The 20,324-nt window shown below is 43.5% G+C and overlaps 1 protein-coding gene across 4 annotated transcripts in view; it reads left to right on the forward strand.

The window, feature by feature from the left end:
* The window catches only part of znf609b (zinc finger protein 609b), a 71,244-nt gene extending 52,837 nt beyond the window's left edge, over positions 1-18,407 (forward strand). Inside the window, exons 4-9 of one of the 4 annotated variants that reach the window (XM_084008216.1) lie at positions 7,362-7,449; positions 9,540-12,003; positions 12,122-12,485; positions 13,406-13,780; positions 13,988-14,066; positions 15,043-18,407. In XM_084008216.1, coding sequence (XP_083864342.1) covers positions 7,362-7,449; positions 9,540-12,003; positions 12,122-12,485; positions 13,406-13,780; positions 13,988-14,061 — 3,365 coding nt within the window. In that variant the 3' untranslated portion in view covers positions 14,062-14,066; positions 15,043-18,407. Of the gene's footprint in view, positions 1-7,361; positions 7,450-9,539; positions 12,004-12,118; positions 12,486-13,405; positions 13,781-13,987; positions 14,067-15,042 lie in introns of all 4 variants that reach the window. The other 3 variants (XM_084008215.1, XM_084008218.1, XM_084008217.1) reach the window with 3 other exon arrangements.
* The last annotated feature ends 1,917 nt before the right edge of the window (positions 18,408-20,324 follow it).

The raw sequence follows: 20,324 nt of genomic DNA on the forward strand, positions 1-20,324 counted from the left end.
GTGGCCTCATTGAAATGTTTTTACAAAGGGGAGCCAATGGCTGCTCTGTGTGAACTCGCTATAGAAACTGTCCTTGAAATAAGGGCGAGCATTCCCGGGAAGCCTGTAGCTTTCTGCCCGGCCAATGAGCAGGGGGGGAAGATGGAGTGAGTCACAAACGTCTGTTAACAGTAGAGAACTGAGCGGAAAAGGACAAAAGTGAAACGCCTCCTTTCTTTCTCTATCCCACTGTGTAGATTTTCATTTTGCCTGTAGCTTATTAGTGTACTTTCCTACCTAACAAGCCAATCTTTACCCTCATAAGTGCGAGAGTGGAAGCGGCCAATTTCCAGGAGGGAAAAATGAACACTCCCCATCACCAGCGTTCCTAAATATATGTGGTTTACCCTGCAGGGAACTTAAGATATAGATGTCTCACGTTCTTTGAGGGAAGAGAGTTGTCTTGTTAGTCACAAATCCTTGGGTGGTGTTACCAAGATGGCGCCTCAGTGAACCCAAATCTCCTAAAAGAGGCTCGGTTCCTATTCATATTGGCCGACAACTGCATTTTTCAAGCACTTAAATGGTCTCGAAAGATAAATCATATGCCTGGAGGAATCATGGGCTTTGCCCGTGGTTGTCATAAGATATCATGTTTGCTATATACACGTCAACGAGAGCTTGAGTAATGCGCCTTTGGCAGACATGTCTCTTAATCTGAGCACCATCTCCTATAAGGCGAAACACCAGAGGGTTTGTTTTGACAGAGGGATCATAGATTTGCTCGCATGACATTAAAGGAAGCTGCTCCTTTTTGCCTCACTACAAATTATTTACAGTAATAAATGCATGTACATTTGGTAGAGATGTTACATGCATGGCTGCTGTTTGTGGTCTACTCCCACTGCTAGGGTAAACATGTAATGATTTTTTTTTTTTTGTGGAGGGAGAATTGCTGCATGCGGCTGATAATGCTGTGACGCTGTGGACAGCATACTAATGCTCCCTTCCTTTGCCTCTCAGTGGTTTGAGAGAATTGACCTTCTCACAGGCTGTTATTCTTGTCAGTGAGAGTGACTTCGCACTTTTACCTCTCGTGAACCGGAATGCAGCCTGAACTTTACAGATAGGACTCACTTGAACCCTCTAAAATTCATAACAAAAGCAAAGCGTGGTTTCATTTCCTGGTAAACCTGTACTTGAGTACCGAGATATGATCTTTTCCTATGGTGTGTTTATCATTGTTTTCATTTTTTTATTGTGGCTTGTTCACTGTCATAATTTTGCTTTACAAGGTGGAGAAGGACTGCAGGTGTCCAAATATATTTCTACCTGCCAATTATATTCTAGGTGAAGGTGGTTAGTCATTTGTCAGAAAATGTCAGGAAATGGGGAAAGATGACGATCACGACGTATGTAGCTACAGGATGTAAACCCGCTCCCAATAAAGGTTGGAGACAACAGTTGGCCTTTCAAGCTGTGAAAACAACCAATTTCAAGATGGGGATTACCGAGCAGGAAAACAATGGTTCATACCATAACCTACAGATAAACTGCTACGGAAGCCGTGTTGCTATAGCAACAGAATGTCATCGGTGGCAGTTTGTTTTTTTCCAAAAGCCCAAAATGCAGCAAATCATTTGACGACGTTGAGAAGCTTAAACTCGGAGATATTTTAGCATTTTTACTTGAAAAATGACTCAAAAGATACTTGAATCAAAGCAGTTGCATGACTTATCTTGTGTTAATCAACTCATCAGCTAATCGGACAATCACGTTCACAAACACTACAAGTACTACATTCCAATATATCACCAGCATCTCGGCTGCTGAAAGTGACCCATACAATTTGTGCTAAATTCCCGTCTGCCCAGGATTTAAGATAAGGGGTCAGTTTTAGGACTTTGTAATCTGACTCTGACATAACTGGACAAGCTCGGCTTCATTTTATGCACGGCGAGTGCCGCGGCACTCTTTAAAATGGACTGTTGGAAACATGCTCAGACAGTCGAATGCTCAAACGCTTCATTTATCAATGTTATAGTTATTGCTCGTGGCAGCACCCAGCTATCTTTTATCTTCTCTCCGTAATGAATACTGACACTACTTTTCTCATTGTTCTCGCTTTCTTGTCTACATGCAACTTTGATAAGAGCGCGGTGCTTTCAGTGCAGAGAGAACGTTGGATGAGAAAGCAGCTGTTTTTTTCTAGCAGGGTGCAAAATAGAAAAAAATCTGTCAATAATTACTGACTGTGTACGAGACGCGGTTGTGCTGGTAATTGTTCACACAAGTGCATCGGGAGTTCCTCCGTTTTAATCGGACACATTTGCAAACGGTCACATAACGCCACACCCAATCATTACACAGAAGTGATCTCCCGTTTTCCGAGATAACAAAAGGCATTTTGACAGGGTCAGTCAGTGAAAATGCTATTAACCCCGGTGAATTCCTGTCGAGTTGAAGCAGAGCAGAGGTCAGCCAGTGAACCCGTGGCCCTCAGCAGCAGCCAGAGGACCTGATATTCTGGCCCCACTGCAACCTAATGAAATGTGTTAAGGAGGGAGGAGGAGGGGGGGGTTAGGGGGCAGTCACCCATGCAGCAGACAAACCTACTCCTGACTTAATTTGTCCCCTAACATTGCCCTCTTGTTCAAGTAATCCTATACAAGTACGTGGAGGAGTTTGCTGCATAAGTAGGGCCGCCATTTGTTGTTGGGCTGCATTGAAAGGAAATGAGTGGTACAATTAGAGGCCGATTCCTCTCGGTAATGTGGACTTCACTCAGCTGTCATGACTGACCCTAATAAGGCGGACACAAAGGGGGCCGGGTGAGGGGGGAACTGGGTTTGCTCCAAATCGGTCGTTTCTTCCCCGAAGAAACAAATCATGGCGAATAAATGAGGGCGATCCACACAAACACCGATGTGTAATTTCCCTGTGTGGAAGCAAATGATCACTCCTGGAAAGACATTTCACTTTCTCGTGTAATTTGCTCTCTGCCACGGGGAAAATTTAGTTTGGGTTGTTTTTGTCAAGGGCTTTTCATGTTGAGACAGGACTTGATGTTGACATCTTTGTCCTGACAGCTTGGAAATTTATTCCAGGGATGAAAGTGTGCAGATAAATTCAAATGGCTCTCAGCATCGAAAGTTAATCGTAATGTCTTTGCACACCCTTGAGCATATTTTCTATAATATTGCAGAGAAGTTCTATGAATTCACATCCACCCTGTTTTTATGAAGTAGCCCGATAAAAAAATAATGTCGTAAATTGAGTGAAATGTGTGAATCAAAAGTAGTTTTCAGTAAATTATAACTGCTATTGACGATTATTAAAAAGGGTTTCTGGTCTTAATGCATCCCGACACATCAACATGTCATTGTTTAACTCAGAATCGACACAGTAATACGTTTCTTAATGAAGAACAAACCACATTTCTGATTGTTGTACTTCACTTTGCTTTGCTCAGATATAATTATTTCCAGGAAAATAATCAGCACCATTTAATGAAAGAGTTGAGAGGAAATGACGGTATTGCAATAACGATGTAGAAAGTTGTTTTCTGTCATTATTTCTACTAATTTAGAATCATCCACGCCATGTTTACCTCAGACTTTTCAAAGTGAAGCGTTGCGGCTTGGAAATTGAACGCCAGCTTGCCGAAGCTCTTTCACTTATGCCCGAGATGAGTAATATGATACGGTGACCTTTCTTTTTTCAGTCGCATACAGCGTATACACGCTGAAAGCATAAACAGCATACATGTATCTGGCCTTCTTAAAACATATTAATTAAACATGAAGCACTGCAGCGTTTCTTTTCTTTTATACCACCATTCCCATTTGAGTTAAGGTGCATCCACATTTCTTTGAACGTCCTTGAGATGTCTCGCATAATAACGCTCAAGGAACTGCGTTATTAGCATTCACAGAAAGTATCGCATAGGCAGAGATCTGAGGTGACCCAGAAGCCAAGGACCACTCACCACTCTCTGACAGGATTACAGAGCTCCTCGGCTTCGACGTGGGAGGGTGGCTAGAAGGACGCCACTCTTAGGAAAACGCACATGCGTGGAGTCTATAAAAAGGCACGTCAAAGATTCGGTTTGAAGAAACGGATGAAATGAAGGATCTCAATTGATCGGCCAACGTGTTTAGAGGGTACATGAATAAGGATTGACACACATTTGAATGCGGCACCTCGTCTCGCTTTCCCCTTTAGTCGAGGGAAATACAGGAAACTTCCTAAGGAACCCGATGCAAAGATATTTATTTTTTTTCCAACAGGACAGTGATCCGTATCAAACAGCCAAGTGCACCATGGGATTTCTTCAGAACAAGATTGTGAAAGTCCTTGATATCTGAGCCAAAGGTCGGACCTGACTCATGTAAAAGAAAACCTTTTGAAGTAGCTTGAAGATGTTTTTTGAGATACTCCTCATTCAGCTTCACTGAGCCTGAGAAAATCTGTGAGAGAAATAACAAGAAATCCCCAAATCTCAATGTGCTAAGCTACAAATCCATCACAACCCACAGCTGTATCCGTATTGACTTGGGTTGAAAAATCAACATTGACATCTGTATATCCAGTATTTTCTTTAAAAATGTTACATTGTCTCAAGGAATAAAATGTTATGGAATATATTACACTTCTATACAGAAGCTTTTGTGTAATTTAGGAACTCATAATTATGATAATTAGGATCCTTTTAAGGATTTGGGTGACATTTTCTGTCAGTCTACTATTTCCCAGCAGCTTATTATCTTAGCTTAGTATCAAGACCTGAAAGTGGGAGTAGTAGGGGGTAGACTGTCTCTGAAAAAAGACATTTCATCAGTTCTGGCTGCAGAAACACTAAATATGTGTCCATGCTCATGGTGGTGCGGAGACAGTCTACTGCTAATTTAAACCAGACTTTTAACAACAACCATCATTTCTAAACCCCCCTCGCAAAAGAGAAAGCAGAGAAGACTATATCCTGCACATCATGAAAGACTACTCATTCATGTGCCCTGCCTTGATTTACATCCTGCCACAACCAGCTGCCAGAGCCATTTTGTGTTGGAGTGTTTGGAGAGCTTGGGGGGGGGGGGTGTCTGTGTTCTTTTAATGCAACGGAAATCTGAACTCAGAAATGTCTCCTCAACGGCATTTGCAGTGGGATCCGCCGTCGACCGAGCGCTCGCGTTTTCCCGCCGTGAAGTGAAGGAAGAGACTTGTGGCCAAGTGTCAGCAGGTTCCTGTAAACATATATAAATGCCTTATACACTCGCCGCTTTATGCCAGAGGCAGCGGGAGAAAAATGAGGTCTGAACCGCGACTTGTGTGTAGGAGGGGAAAGGATTGTAAGCCGGTGATGGCTATACCGTTGAAAAGAGGAAATGAGGGGTGAGGGTGAAGGAGAGAGGGGAAAACGGGGTGAGCGAGAGAGGTTTCCTAAGCTAATAAAATGCTGCGAGGGGACGGAAGCTGCCAGCCAGCATTCCTGTGCCATTAGATAAGTTCGCTCTCTGCAGCCTCCAGTTTCTCTGCAGTGCTGAAGTGGCAGGCTGAGGTCACCGCTGGGGAGCGAGGGGGTTGGCGGGGGCAATAAATTAAGAATGTTCTTTTTCTGTGCACGACCATTGCTCCTAATCCTCCGAAGCTTTTTAGGTTGATGATTATTTTTTTGAATGTGCGTGCATAAGCTGCAAATAATCGTTCATCTGTGCATGAACTGTGTAAAAAAACAAAAAGTGCATAGTACAAATATTCATACTTGTGACATTTTAAACGCCGAGCTGATGATGAAGTATTTGGATTCTCAAGGGGAAACATGCACAGGGAGTGTACGTGTGATCTTCTGGAACTAATTTTAGATTTTAAATGCGAGTCAGGTCAGGTGTCGCGCTCGGCACAGGGCGGATCGTGTAGCTCACGCCGTGCGCTACCAAATTCACACCGGCCAAATGGCAACACAGGAGCTTCTAAGTGTGTCAGATTGCGACGGCGCCAGTGAAGTCGAGGAGCTTCTCTCGCACACTCGGTTACAGTCCGTCAAACTGAGCGGTTCCCGTTGAATTGGTTTAACCCGGGAGCTTGTTTGTTTGTTTTTTGGAGAAGCTGTAGCAGTAGATCCATACTCTCCCCGAGGTGGTGCGTTTCTGGGCTGCCAAGTGAGATAGAGGACTGCAAAAAAAAAAATTTGCTTCCAAATAATTCTCCTTCGGGGGTGGGAAATCTCCTGCAGTACGAGATGGCTTATTTAAATGGAAAGGGTGTTCAGTGAATATTCCCCGGTAGCCTCGGTGGGATCGTTCTTAGTGAGACCTTCTGCCGGTGTCTCATACAGGTCCTCACCTGCAGCCGAGTCGTTCCAAGTCATTTAGAAGATATCCGTCTGTTTTGCCCCCGCGGCTTTACTGTGTGAAGATTAAAACCGGATCTTTGACTTGTAGAACTGACCGCCTTTAACAGAGATGGACACGCAGACGCAGCAGCCCCAATGCACTTTTATTTCTCACATAGTCACCCGTTCTTCTTTGCTCCAATAATGACTATTAACACAGACAGAAAGTCTGTTATTTCGACAGCAAATGTATTATTTACATGTGAACCAGCTCAGGCCCCGAAAGAAAACAAATTAAATGATTAAAACTTAGGTTTTGTCGATGTCCTCACAGTGTTGCATGCCAAGAAGAATACTGCTGTAACTATTTCTACCCCCCCCCCAAATACGTTTTGATTTTTAATTTGTTTTCCCCTTCAGAAAAGCACAAAGTGACACCAGATCATTACTGAACCACAATGGTGCACTGAGACTCTAAATATTGAGTTATTACTTTTTTCTGCTGTGTTTAGATCCCGTTCCAGTAGTGTGTACGCCAGACTAACCTCCTATTTCTGTTGAGATGTCTGAAGAATAACTTTGCATAAGTAACACAGCTGTTAATATTCCAGCTTGTTGTGGGCTGCATAATTGTGCACTTGACACTGAAACAGGAACCTGATCCTGTTTAATTCTGCACTCGTTTTTGATGCCAAGCTTCCCGTTTCTTTGGGCGACGACTGGAGCTTTTCTTCTCTCCTTATTTCAGTGTTGCTCAGAGGGCTCTTTGTCTCTTTCTGCCCTTTCAGTTGTCAGTCTGAACCGTTGTGCAGCGTTTTGTTCCCCGTGCACAAGACAAACCCTTCATACGAGATGACATGTATTTGTAAAGAGGACCGACTAGTCAGAAATACAGTGTCGTCCTCTCAGCCATCTGATTGTAACAACCAGGCTTTTGCAGCAGGTGATCCCAAACCTTTGAACGGCTTTCTCTGGTGTGTTTGTGTATTTTTTTTCCTTATTGCCACAATTAACACAAAATAAATGACCTCTTTGTTTCCTTGCTTTGCAGGCATGCTGGTGGTCAATGTGACTTGGAGAAACAAGACATATGTGGGCACCCTGTTGGACTGTACACGGCACGACTGGGCTCCCCCCAGGTAAGGAGCATTTTCACGCTTGGTTTTAATTTTAACTGGAGAGCGCAGGGGGACATGGGGATATTTAAATATGCATCTTCTGCACTTGTTTCTTTACTGGTACATCACTCTTGTTGTGGTGTTAAAGCTAGAGCTACACGCACCGGTTTTGCATAGTCTATGCACTTTACAAAGAATTTACTGTCACACATGGTAGTAAATGTCAAGGTAGAGAAAAAAGAAAGAAAAGTCAGGGTTTCCATGAATCATTGATGCAGTCTCTCTATCCGAACTGCACTTGCTCTCTTAACCTTTTCATATTCTGTGTGATATGAATCTGCTCTAGTACCATCAGCTCAAGGATATATATACGGCTTAATGCACAAACTTGCTTGTGTGCAGCCGGACCTTTCAAATACATGTTAGCCCCTATCTGGAGTCTGGGGGAAACAGGATTCATTGGCAAACGGCCGATGTCCCAGGAGGAAGTGGTGGAAATAGAAAGCTCCTCTCCAAAGCCAGATTGTGGAATCCAATTATTGGACTAATAGCTTTTCCTCAACACTGTATAACATTCTCTATCACAAAGGCTGCTATTTCTTGGATCAGTGTTACGTGGGCAGTAGCTTATGGTGTTTGTAACTTCTGAGTATTTGCGTTTGTTATGCAAAAAGACTCGTCGTGTAAAATACGTTGCCAAGCACTTGCTTTTGATTTAGGGCAGCTGAGGCGAATCTAAATGTAAATATAAATCTATATTTGAAATGCATGGTTAAGTGCAATAGAAAAAAAAATGGCGATTAAAGCAGGGCTAATGGAAAACAAGGAGAGGCTGTATCACACTAATGTATCACAGTATATAACAATAATGTTCAGTAAGTGAGGTTTGCACAGTAAGTGAGGTTTGCCGGGTTCTACTTGGACCAAGATAGCCTTACAGTTTGCAGCACGACTACATTAGGGACACACCATGAATAATTCAGAAAGCTTTCAACGGGCTGAATATAAACTTGGGCTTGTAATGAGTCTAAATTCCTCTGCCACTGCCAGACTATGGATGTATTCACATCCCCTGCTGGGGTTGAAATTGTTTGGAGAGACTTGTAGAGGAAGCTGTGAGTCATACCAGCCCGGTGTCTCTCTTTGTCACAGATTGCTAACCTTCACTGCTGTGCAGAAAGATAATTACGTTAGTGTTATGGAGAGATAAGGCCAAACTGCTATTTTAAGTATTTGAATGACTCGATGTTTTGATTACGAAGCAGCTAGAATGTTCACTGCTGTCTTTTCAAATTATGTTTACTCGCCTTCGCGTTGTCATGTGGTGTTGTTTAAAGAGCTTATTCGCTTACAGTGCACAAACTATCAGATTGGTATGTTATGAGAGGACGGGGACAAAACAATGGTGTACATATTTTGATACCAATGCCGTGTTTTGTTATGGGTTTCTAGACCCAGAAGGACATGTAAACCACAGAGTATTGTCATTGTCGGTGTTACTGTTTTGAGTTATTTTCTGCCTTCCCTATGAGACGATGTGTAATTGTTGCATGTAATCGGGCGTACCAATGCAGTAGATGTTATATATATATATACACATGTTGGAAAGGCAGAGCACATGGCTAAAATCATGTTAATACAATCTTGAATATAGATGAACAATAATGTCTTTTTCCATTTACGTCGACAATGTTTTGGTTCTGTGTGGTTACCTAGCAGATAATGAGGGTAACAGGGTTTAACATGGTAGCTGTGAAACACATGTGGACCTTAAGAGTATTTAACAAGAGAACACTCGTCACATCTTGATATGTGTTAAAGGTATAAAATGCAACATTTTCCTGAAAACAACGGACAGATACAAATAAATTGGTATTTCTTTTATGTTTATACTTACTAAGATCATGAGTAGAGATTTGTTGTCATAAATCTACAGATCATTTTAAAAAAAGCCAATTATATTCAGAGTGATTTAATGTTGTAAAAATACTAATTCTTTGTGTAATTCAGTCCCCAAAGCAATGTTCATGTAATGAGTAGGTCAATTGTATCATTTAACATTGAAATCAGCACTCACTAATTCTTATACATAATTTTTGCCACCACTGCAGGTTTTGTGAGTCCCCTACAAGCGATCTGGAGATGAGAAATGGCCGTGGTCGAGGTAAGCGAATGAGGCCGAACAGCAACACCCCTATCAACGAGAACAGTAACTCATCAGACAACAAGGGCACCACCAACAACAAAACGCGTGCTGCCTCGAACAGTAAAGGTCGGAGGGGCAGCCAGACGCCATCAGAGCGCCGCACCCCACCTAACAGCAACACCGAGGACATCAAGGCCAGTCCCTCCTCAGCTGGAAAACGTAAGACCAAACCAGCCTCGGACATGGAACCCAATTCCAGCTCGGAGGACACCAAAGGCAACAAGCGTATGCGGACAAACTCCAACAGTGGGGTAGGACCAACAGGTCTCCCTATTCCTTCTGTTAAGACTGAGCCACTTCCACCTCCCCTCGATCGCAGCTGCCCCTCTCCGGTTCTTATTGACTGCCCGCACCCTAACTGCAACAAGAAGTACAAGCACATTAATGGTCTCAAGTACCACCAAGCTCGTGCACACAATGACGATGACATAAAGTTGGAAATAGATGGAGACAGTGAATATGGAGAGGACTCGACTCTCCACCCGGAACCGGGGAGCTGTAATGGAGCATCTATCTCTCAGAAAGGGTGTTTGTCTCCAGCACGTTCAGTTACTCCAAAAGGCAGGAACTTTGATGCTCAAAGTCCTTCCCCCTCTCCTGGCAAGTTTGGTTCAAAGCAGAGTAAAAAGAAAATTGCTGAGACAGATATAGAGATGGGAGGTACCCAGACAGACGGGTGTGAAGATGGGCCATGCCTCACTGATGAGGCCAGTAACGATGGTATAGATGATAAGAGAGGAGCAGACAAGTCTAAAAAGGCTGGCACAAAGGCTGATAAAATGGCCCAGAAGAACATGAAGTCACCACGGCCCGTAGGCCATGGCTCGACAGCGTCCCAGCAGATGTACCCTTTTCCTCCCGGAAACCCAAATTCTTCCCCTGGCCTTACCCCAATAATACAAGGAATTCCCAAGAGTCCCCAAATGAAGGGTACACAGCTTAAACCCCCTGTCATTGGAGAGCCTGCCTCAAGTAGTTCCAAAGACAAGAAGAAGAAAGACAAGAAGAAAAAGGATGGTGGGAAGGAGGCTGACAGTCCCAAGCCCCCAGGAAAGGGAGGGAAATTGGAGGAAGGAAAGCTTCCGTACCCTGACCCTTCTGATCAAGGAAACAAGGGGGAAGGACTCCTCAATGGTTCAGATCCTCATCAGAGTCGCTTGGCCAGTATCAAGGCTGAGGCTGACAAAATTTACAGCTTTTCTGACAATGCCCCTAGCCCATCCATTGGTGTAGCCAGTCGGATAGATGGTAGTGGGATGCCACAGCCTCTCACGCCACATCATGTGGTGAACCAGAATGGTGCAGACAACTCTTCAGTCAAAACCAACAGCCCAGCATATTCAGACATTTCAGATGCTGGTGAGGATGGCGAGGGGAAACCTGATGGCGGTAAAGTTAGGTCAGAGGACCAATCTGTCAGGGAAAGTGTCAAAAAAGCGCTGTTTCCAAACCAAACACCCAACAAAGATTCCCCATACTATCCTAATTATGAGACATATTACTCACCCAATTATGTAAACCCCAGTCCTGGTGGTCCCGTTCCAGGCACGCCGGTGGCTGAAAATCAGGTAAAGATCAAAAGGGAAGAGGACCTGGACCAAGGTGAGGAAAAAATCAAGGTTGAGGTTCATGAAGACCGCAAACCTGACATCAGTGCTCCTAGTTCGCAACAGCAGCAACAGCAGCAACAGCAGCAACAGCAGCAGCAACAGCAGCAGCAGCAGCAGCAACAACATCAGCAGCAGCAACAACAACAGCAGCAGCAGCAACAACATCAACAGCAGCAACAACAGCAGCAACAACAGCAACAACAACAACAGCAGCAGCAACAACAGCAGCAGCAGCAGCAGCCCTCAGTCATCCAACAACGATCCAACATGTACATGCAACCTCTTTACTACAACCAGTATGCTTATGTCCCCCCATACGCATACCATCCCGATCAAGCCTACCATAACCACTTGATAAACACCAACCCAGCCTACCGGCAACAGTACGAGGAGCGGCAGCGACAGATGGCCGAGCAGCATCGTGCTGAGAAGAAGTCAGATGCAGCTCTAAAGGAGCGCGAAGCCTCTATGAAGGAGGAGTGGAAACAAAAGAGCCCAATGCCTCCAAGCCTCTCCAAAGTCCCGAGTCAGTCGGACCTTGGAAAGACGCCGCAGCCCCCAAGCAAATCCAGGGACTCGCCCTCTGAGCCCTCCTCCAAATCCCTGGGAAGCATAAAGGGAGACGACTCAAAGTCCCAGCAAGCCGAGGGGCTGAAGATGAAGCTGACTGAAGGGGGCCACCATGGAAAGGAAGACTCCAAGCAAGCACTGGAGTCCAGAGGTCAGGCAGGGATGGAGCAGGCCATGTGGTACAGACAGGTAAACACCAATCTAGTACCATAATATATGCTTGTAAATCTATTGTAAGAAGAGTTATTTAAGTAAAACAGATGCTTCTTTGTGCTGACTTGAACCTTTTTTTAACTGCCTTCAGCAGTATCCCGAGAGCCAGAAGTCCCAAGCAGAAGAGGAACACCAGCAACAACAACCTCGATGGAAAGACGAAAGGGACAGAGAACGGGACCGCGATCGTAAATTAAAGGATGACAGGCCGAGGCCCAAGGACAGTCAAAGTGGGCCCAAGGAGGACAGCAAAGAGGGCAGTGATCCCAGAATCACTGAGGACCACCGCGTCATGAGCAAAGACTCTCGTTCGAATCCTCATATGCAGTTCTCATCACCACTAGCACAGCACCAAGGCTACATGCCCTACATGCATGGTTACCCCTATGGACAAGGCTATGACCCCAACCACCCTGGATACCGGGGCATGCCCTCGGTCATGATGCAGAATTACCCAGGTACGACATAAGATCTACGCATATATGGGGTATTTAATACAAAAAATAATATGCAGTATGGAAAATAAATCTCATATGTCCCCTTTTTTTCAAGTGGTGACATTAACGAGCTAGATTTTTAATTAATTGAATTATTAATTTGGTCCATGTCGTCCAAATACTTGCCAGACTGACATGAAGGTGTTAATCCCGGTTACATTTATATGCACTTTTTGCAAACACAATGGATCTCTGTATTTGTTTTTGCATATTTAGATGGTAGATCACATGATGTGCCAGTCTCACCATGATCTAATCATTTCATTTAAAACGGACTGAGTTTTCTGCATACAACTCCGATGTAATTAGCAGCCATGTTGTTTTGCTAGAAACTGCAGTTATGTTTGAAAATGGTGAAGCGGCATGAAATAAGTGGCGATGATGACAATGATTTGGCGGAGCTTGATGGGGGGCGAAACATAGCACGGGTGTAATCAGCACAGAAGTGAGAAAGGTCAAGTCAATCAAGGATTGATTTTGTGGTTGTGAATAGGAATATTATATGTGGGATATTAGATATACTTAAGAATGGAACGATCCTGGCCTTTTTTTAAACGTTTTGTTACAGAAATATTACGGGGGTTGGCAAAACCCATGAATTCCTGGATGGCCTCATACCAAAGAATATAGTGTGTAATACCTTTCCCTTTATGGAAATGCTACATTTCTGGCATTTCTGCTGGTACTAGACTGTTTATCCATACCTGGAAATTGAGTAGATGTGACATTTAATCCAGAAGTCAAAAAGGGTCTGGTTGGTGACCTCAAGTCAATTGTGTTGACTGTTCAGTTTAATTGATGTGAGCATCAATCATCAATTGTCACATTTGCATTCCGCATGAACCTAATTGTGCACCATCAATATTCCTCATCACCCGTAGGTTCGTACCTTCCTGGAGGCTATCCCTTTTCCCCATATGGTGGCAAAATAGCCGGAGGTGAAGAAGGCGGCGACAAATCTCGCGCTAGCCCCACTGTCACCAAAACGGCAGCGGACTCCAAAGCCCTGGATATCCTGCATCAGCACGCCAGCCAATACAAGAGCAAATCCCCCACAGTAGGTGACAAGCCACCCCACGAGAGGGAGCAGGACAGGGGAGCCGGGGGAGACCGAGATCGGGAAAGGGAGCGCGAGAGGGACAGAGAAAGAGACGTGGACCGGCCACGCTCCTCGCCCTCCCAGCGCATCATGCCCTCTCACCACCACCTGGGATACCCGCTGCTCTCAGGGCAATACGACCTGTCCTACGCCACAGGTCAGTCCGCCTCCGGGCCTCCCGTCTCCGCTGTGTGATTCACCACGCTAAATGTTATATACATGCTTAATAAAAAGGTACTATATATGTAAAGTAGATTAACGCCAATGACGTGAATAAACAGATGCAGACTGTTACATTTTTGGCAAATGACCAATCAGCGAGTTAAATCCACAACCTAAATAGGAATTTTCCGACTCGCCGTAGGTCTCTCCTCATCCGCTATTGTTGCCAGCCAACAAGCAGCAACCCCCTCGCTCTACCCGCCACCGCGGAGGTGAGAACGGTAAGACCCCCCTTAGCTGCAGAGACACGCAAAGGACTCATGCAAGCCTACTGATGGCAGCGTTTGCATGGTGCTTCACATGCAACTCTGGTTTAAAATATTTAGGTTACGAGTACTGGCACGGATGGAGAGAGAAAAAAAAGGGTTTCTTTGTGCCGTGTTTATTTGATTCAAAGTGAAAAGAACACCCTGCTCTCTCCAACATTTGTGCTGCAGACTCCGAGGCAGCAACCTGTAAAGAAAACAAATCCTGGCCAAACAAAGCCTTCACTCCTCTGCTGCAGTCTGGTACAATATGCAGTGCAGCATTTAGCTCCTCGGCTCATCCATCCTAAGTAGGTCCTCTGAGGACAAATGGATCATAGTGTTGATAATAGAGACGTGGAATGAGCCCGACGCAAAAGCAGAGCAACCTGCACTGACATCTAGTGGCAGCGCTTTGAAACGACAGCCGAGTCATTTGATAAATAAATGTGTGATCATTTTGAAAGTGGTGTTTCTATGATTTAGACCATCTCCATTGATATAAATTGGGTGGACAAAATGTCAGTAAAATGAACTAAAAGTAGAAGTACTCGTTATGTAAATGGGCCCTTCTCAGTGTGTTACACAATCTTAAATATTAGATAATTGTATTACTATTGTGTATGCATTAATGTGTGTCCAGCGTTCTAATGCTGTTGTGTGTAAGAAAATATGATGACTAAATTTTGTTTATTAAATCTTAATGTACAAAGTAATCTGTAAAATAGGATCTGAGATAAATGTAATGTGGTAAAAGTACAATGATTCCCTCTGAAATACAGTGAAGTAGAAGTATGAAGTAGCCCAACATGTTAAAAGTAGAAAAACCTCAGAAATATACAGCCTGCTTCACACAAAGAAGAGTTACAGAAGTGTATGGTGTTTTTTACTGAATGTAATTGATCAAAGTGATGTGGTAATAAAACAGTCTTTCCTGCCGTTTCCTTCGCAGGGAAACCTGACCGTCACACCTCAACCCTGCAAAGATTCATGTGACTGGCTCACATGAGAAGAAAATCTCCCGGGTGTTACCTTTTAGACATCAGTTGAATGGTGTTTCTATCTATATTTTTAGTTTGTCTGCCCCGAGGCGCCAGGCAGATTGTCTTTTTTTTTTTTTTTTGTCCTCCCTCGTAAATGAACCCGAATTCCCCCAACCTTGGACTATAACAGGACTGATAATAACCCAGGTTCAAAGCCATCACTCTGCCTCACCATGCAGAGGAAACACCAACCCGCTGATTATCTAGTCTTTGCACTGTCAACAAATACAATGCAAAAAGAGACTATTGGACTGCCAGAACAGCTTTTTTTGTTGTTGTTGTTTTTTTCGTCTTTCTTCGACTGCATCGTTTTTTGTCATGCGCAGAAGGAAATCGGCAGGAGATTCTGATGAGTTGGGTGGCTAACGGGAAAAGGGGAGTCAAACTAAATTAAAAGACTGAAAAGAATAAGTGAATCATATTGAAATGATTTCAACTCTGTCTTTGGCGTATCGAATGCCGTGAAACAACAGTATATCCGTAACTTGACAAACGTTTGGCTATATTTCGTGGGGGGAGAGGGAATATGGCAACAGCTGCTTTCTTCAGAGACTTGAGAGCCTGAGGCTGAAGTTTTTCCTTTTCCATCGTCATTGTCGATTCCCATCCTCTTTGAACCCCTCAGTTCTTGTTTCAGGGATGATGTCGTCGTGTTTTTTTTTTTTGCGAAGGGACCGCACACACCTCAATGGAGAATAAACACTACTCATGTTTTCTTTTCTCGGTGATACTTCTACTTCTACTCCATGTCATTGTGTTCATCCTTGAATGTGTCTGCTGCTGGTATGAGTCTGTTTTTCTCACAATAAAAAGGGTCACGTCTGTCGTTACGCTCAAACGGTGAAGCCACATCAGCAAGAGATGAGTTTGTTTGGGGGGGATGGGGGGGGTCAGCATTCGGCCACTCGTTTAGGGTTTTTACTGCAACGTTGAGCTTTCAACAACATGAAATTTCATTCGACTCGTGTATTTTTCTGCTGTAATATAGCCTTTTAGCCTACTTTGTTGTGCATAAATGTTTATATTTATCCCAGCAAGCACCTGTTTGATAGCCGTCACTGTTAAATAGCTTTCGGCCTTCGCAGCATTTAAAATGATATGCTCGCATCATTGTGTCCCAGACATCTCTTTGCCCCGGTTTTGCTGCACTTTTGTTTTTTGTTTGTATTCACTTGACCTCCACATCTATTTCAGTAATTTAATGGCAACAAACGACAATAATTTGGCGACACTGAAATGTCTCTGGGTGCTTCACTTTGCTTGTGTGGCTTCACCATAACACCTTCACCTCGGTGAGTCAGCTTTGGGTTTCTCACCAGATCAACTGGGCCATGAAGTCTGAAACCCCAGACAAGCCGCGTTCTCGGTCCGGCCGCTGCCTGTGCTGTTCGATCCGTCCTGTTCATCCTGATTAAACACGTGAAATGTGCTTGAAATGACGCCATTGAGTCTTTCAGCTGTTACATGAACCAATCCGATGCAGACCGATTCACTTAAAGGACCAGTGTGTAGGATTTACTGACTTCTAGTGGTGAGGAAGCAAACCTCACCCCTCCCTTTCCAAGCGTGCAGAAGAACCTACGGTGGCCTTCAGGTGCATTCGCTGCTAAATTCAAGCTGCCACTGCAACGTAGAAACACAAGCCCCTCCCTAGAGCCGGTGGTTAGTTTGTCCATTCTGAGCTACTGTAGAAACGTGGCGCCCACCATGGAAGGGTTTCCATTTGTAGACAAAGTGCCCCTTCTAGCGAAAACACGATGCTTAGTTTCAGGTGATGATTCAAATCCTTTCAAAAAAGGATTTGAAAAAATAGTATTCTATTTCACCTTAAAAATCCCCCGTCCTACACACTGGTCCCGTTTAGATATGATTTATTTAAAACAAGTGTAATGACACCTTGATCACACACAGCAGAAGTAAGGAGGTTCAAAGTTCAGCCGGGAAGAAGCAGCTTTCCTTCAGGTCCTAAAACTGGTGGTGAATTCCCTTTTAATCTGGAGAGAAAGTGACGGTGAACATGGCTCTTGGCTTCGAATTACAGTTCTCCTGCACCTCAGGGGTTGTAAGTGAAATTCTATCCAGATGGTATTTGCATTGATTTGGGGGGGGGGGGGGCTTCTGTTTATGGGTTTGAGGAGGAAAAAAAGCACATGTTCTGCTCTGAGCTGGATGTGCTGCTGTGGTGGTTTTCATTCATAAATCTCAAAGTGGCTCAGGAGAGGGACTTGTTAAGGTTTTATGCCACATCATGCCGTTGTGAGCTGTGAACAGTCTTTACCCTCTGACGCATTATAACGGGAGTCCAATTCTGACCATGTTGTCATTAAATTTCATTGTTTGTTTTTTTTCCACTTTTAATGTTCCCATTGTTGTAGGCTTATTTTTTTATTTTTTTGGTCATTAAATTCTGTATGTGATCGAGTCCATATGCCACCAGCTCATGTCATTTTTAACACCCTCTGAAGTTTGTGGAGTTTATTGATCGACATCAGCTCTCATCCACAGACTGAGTGCTGAGAAATAAGCATGCATTCATTCAGCATACTAAACAAACAAAACATAAAAAGAGCAAATGTAAATCCTTACTTGATTTAGGTTGGTTATCTTCTGATCAGCCCACAGTGATAGTCACCACTCACCATTCTGAAACTGCAGCAGTTCACTTCGAGGTCTTCGGACATTCCCACTAAAGTTTCACGTCCCGTGGAAGTTTTTTTCAAGGTGGTTTCCTTTTTATTTTCTCTCATTTCAAGGAAGAATGGCTGACACGGGGGGGAGGGGGGGCTGATTGTGGTGTTTGACTTGTACTTAATCTGTGAGGGTGATCTAGGCAGCTGTGATGTTGTCATTAAAGTCGGTGGGTTTTAGTACCAGCAGGCTGCATACAGTTCATATAGTTTTATCAGACGATGGTTGTGACAAGTGCATTTGTTCTCTCTCTCTCTCTCCCCCTCTCCCCGACTGAGAGTAGTAATGTTATCTCAGTAGTAAGCAGAGCCCAGTGAAAAATCATATATACTGAAGTGTATGAAAAGCCAGAAAAGTAATGTTTGCTATCGACATATTGGAAAGTGCTTGGCTCTTGTATTTTGCAGGACTGTATTTGTTTCATGGTGAAGAGTATATTTATTGGCCAGCAGTTGTCTCAATTGGTGCCTAGTTGAACATTCTTCTGTGAAAACACAGACGCTCGCTCGTTTGTCCTTTTCCCGACTCCTCATAACCGTCTCACAAACCCGACCCCCTCTCCTCCTCCTCCTCCTCCTCCTCCTCCTCCTCCTCCAAAAAAAAGAGTACCCGTTCTGGTGCTTGCAAGGATGTTTACAATGTCTTCATTTTCTTTCTGTGAGCTATTCAGAACTCTTCACCCTCTCCTCCTTTCTCCCTCCCTTCAGGAGTTTGTGTAAAGTGTACATTACCATGGTTCTTTTTTATACAATACTCTGTAACTTGCCTTTGTAAATTTGGGCTGGAAAAAAATAAATCTTTTTATGAGACAATCTGTCCTGGGAACTGCTCAATGGCTTCTGCTCTGGACGCTGTGGAATGAAGGGAATAATGTTGTTAAAGTCGACATTTCCAGAGCGTTGAGCTTCCGTACCGTGACGTATTTCCAGAGCGTCGGGAGGACGTTGATTTGGAAATATACTAATTTTTTTTCTTCCCCAGCATATATTAAATTCAGGGGCATGGTATGTGATCTAAAAGGGTTAAAATGGCTTTTTTCATTTCATTTCAACTTTATATTATCCTAATTTCAGTAAGCACTCCGGTGCTTTTTTATTCTAAATAGAAATAAGAATGAACAGTCTGATCCCGAGTGAGTGTTTAGTCTGAAAAATACCAGAATGCAGGAAGCAAGTGTTCAACATTGCTTTCTAATGAATGTTCCCTTCCTGAGAAGTCGACCGTTATGAAGGTAGAAATGGAACGTGCACTGTGGCGTTCGGCCACAGGAGAGCAGTGTCTCTGAAGAGGCTCAGTCGCTCTCAGCTGGACCAAATGTCACATTTGAGACGTTTTTTGGGGAATTTTACTGACTTATGAGCAGGTTTGGTTAAACATGCATGGTATTTAATTCATAATATATGCTGTTGAGGAAGCACTTGTTTCTGTATAATTTGATAATTGATTCATCTTTTTCTCAGAAGTTAGTTTTGCTTGTTGTTTCCAATCATCTGCTAACGAGGAAGGTTTCTCTGAGCTCACGTTTGAAGGTGCTCTATAGGAGATTTCTTGTAAACATGTTTGCATCCAGTGTTTCTTACCAAACCACATCGTTTCTTTGAGCTCCCACAATCATATCGAGTGTTTAATTCCTCTTCCAAGCCATTTTTTAAGAAGTGTTTTAAATCGGTCGTTTCCTCGCTGACAGCCTGGTTTCCTCCCGTCCTCTGCAGCCTGTCAGTGTGTTATCTCCATGTGTTGATCAGTGGAGTCGCACAACTGGAGGTCACAAACTCCTCAGCATCCAATCAGGGTTTAACGTGCGTGCTGAGCAGTCATTCATACAAGGGAGAAGAGTTTGTGAGTAGTTCAAAACCCACATCAGATTAATACTAGTATGGAGTATTTGAAATGCCTTGAAAGATGCCTGGAGGGAATCGTTTAGTCAATAACCATGCCAAACTGCTGAACATTTGCTTCTTCTGAGGCTTTTCTCTATATTGAACAGTGTAATTCAAAAAATGAATATTATTAACATTTTAATTAGTTTTGGACCCAGAAGAAGAATTAAATCGATGCTGCAGGGATAACATTCCCCGGATGTTAGCGCCGGTTCCCTTTGACAAAAATGTGGGATTCTTGCAGAAAATAAGCTGAATAATAATAAAATTGTAAACTCAATCGTCAGAAGTTCAGATCTAACCACAGGCTATTAATGAACTACACTCGGTACACAACAAGGCTGTGAAGGCGGAATATTCTACATGATGACGCTTTGTAGTTTAATTTCACGTGTTAGCAGAAGGTGTATTTACACACATTTTATACCGTAGAACAAAGCGTTAAAATCTCTTCAACTTGCGTTTACCACAGAACTTATTTGAAGCATCTAACAATCAATAAAACCTATTTTGAGACGAGGGAACGGGAATTGCTCAAATGTTAATTCATTTCTGGGTTTTAGGACTCAATCCTGCACTATTTATGTTGTATTTTATCCCCCAAAATACATTTTGGTTTTTAA

The sequence above is a fragment of the Eutrigla gurnardus genome (assembly GCF_963514095.1).
Source record: "Eutrigla gurnardus genome assembly, chromosome: 1".
Taxonomy (NCBI): Eukaryota; Metazoa; Chordata; class Actinopteri; order Perciformes; family Triglidae; genus Eutrigla; species Eutrigla gurnardus.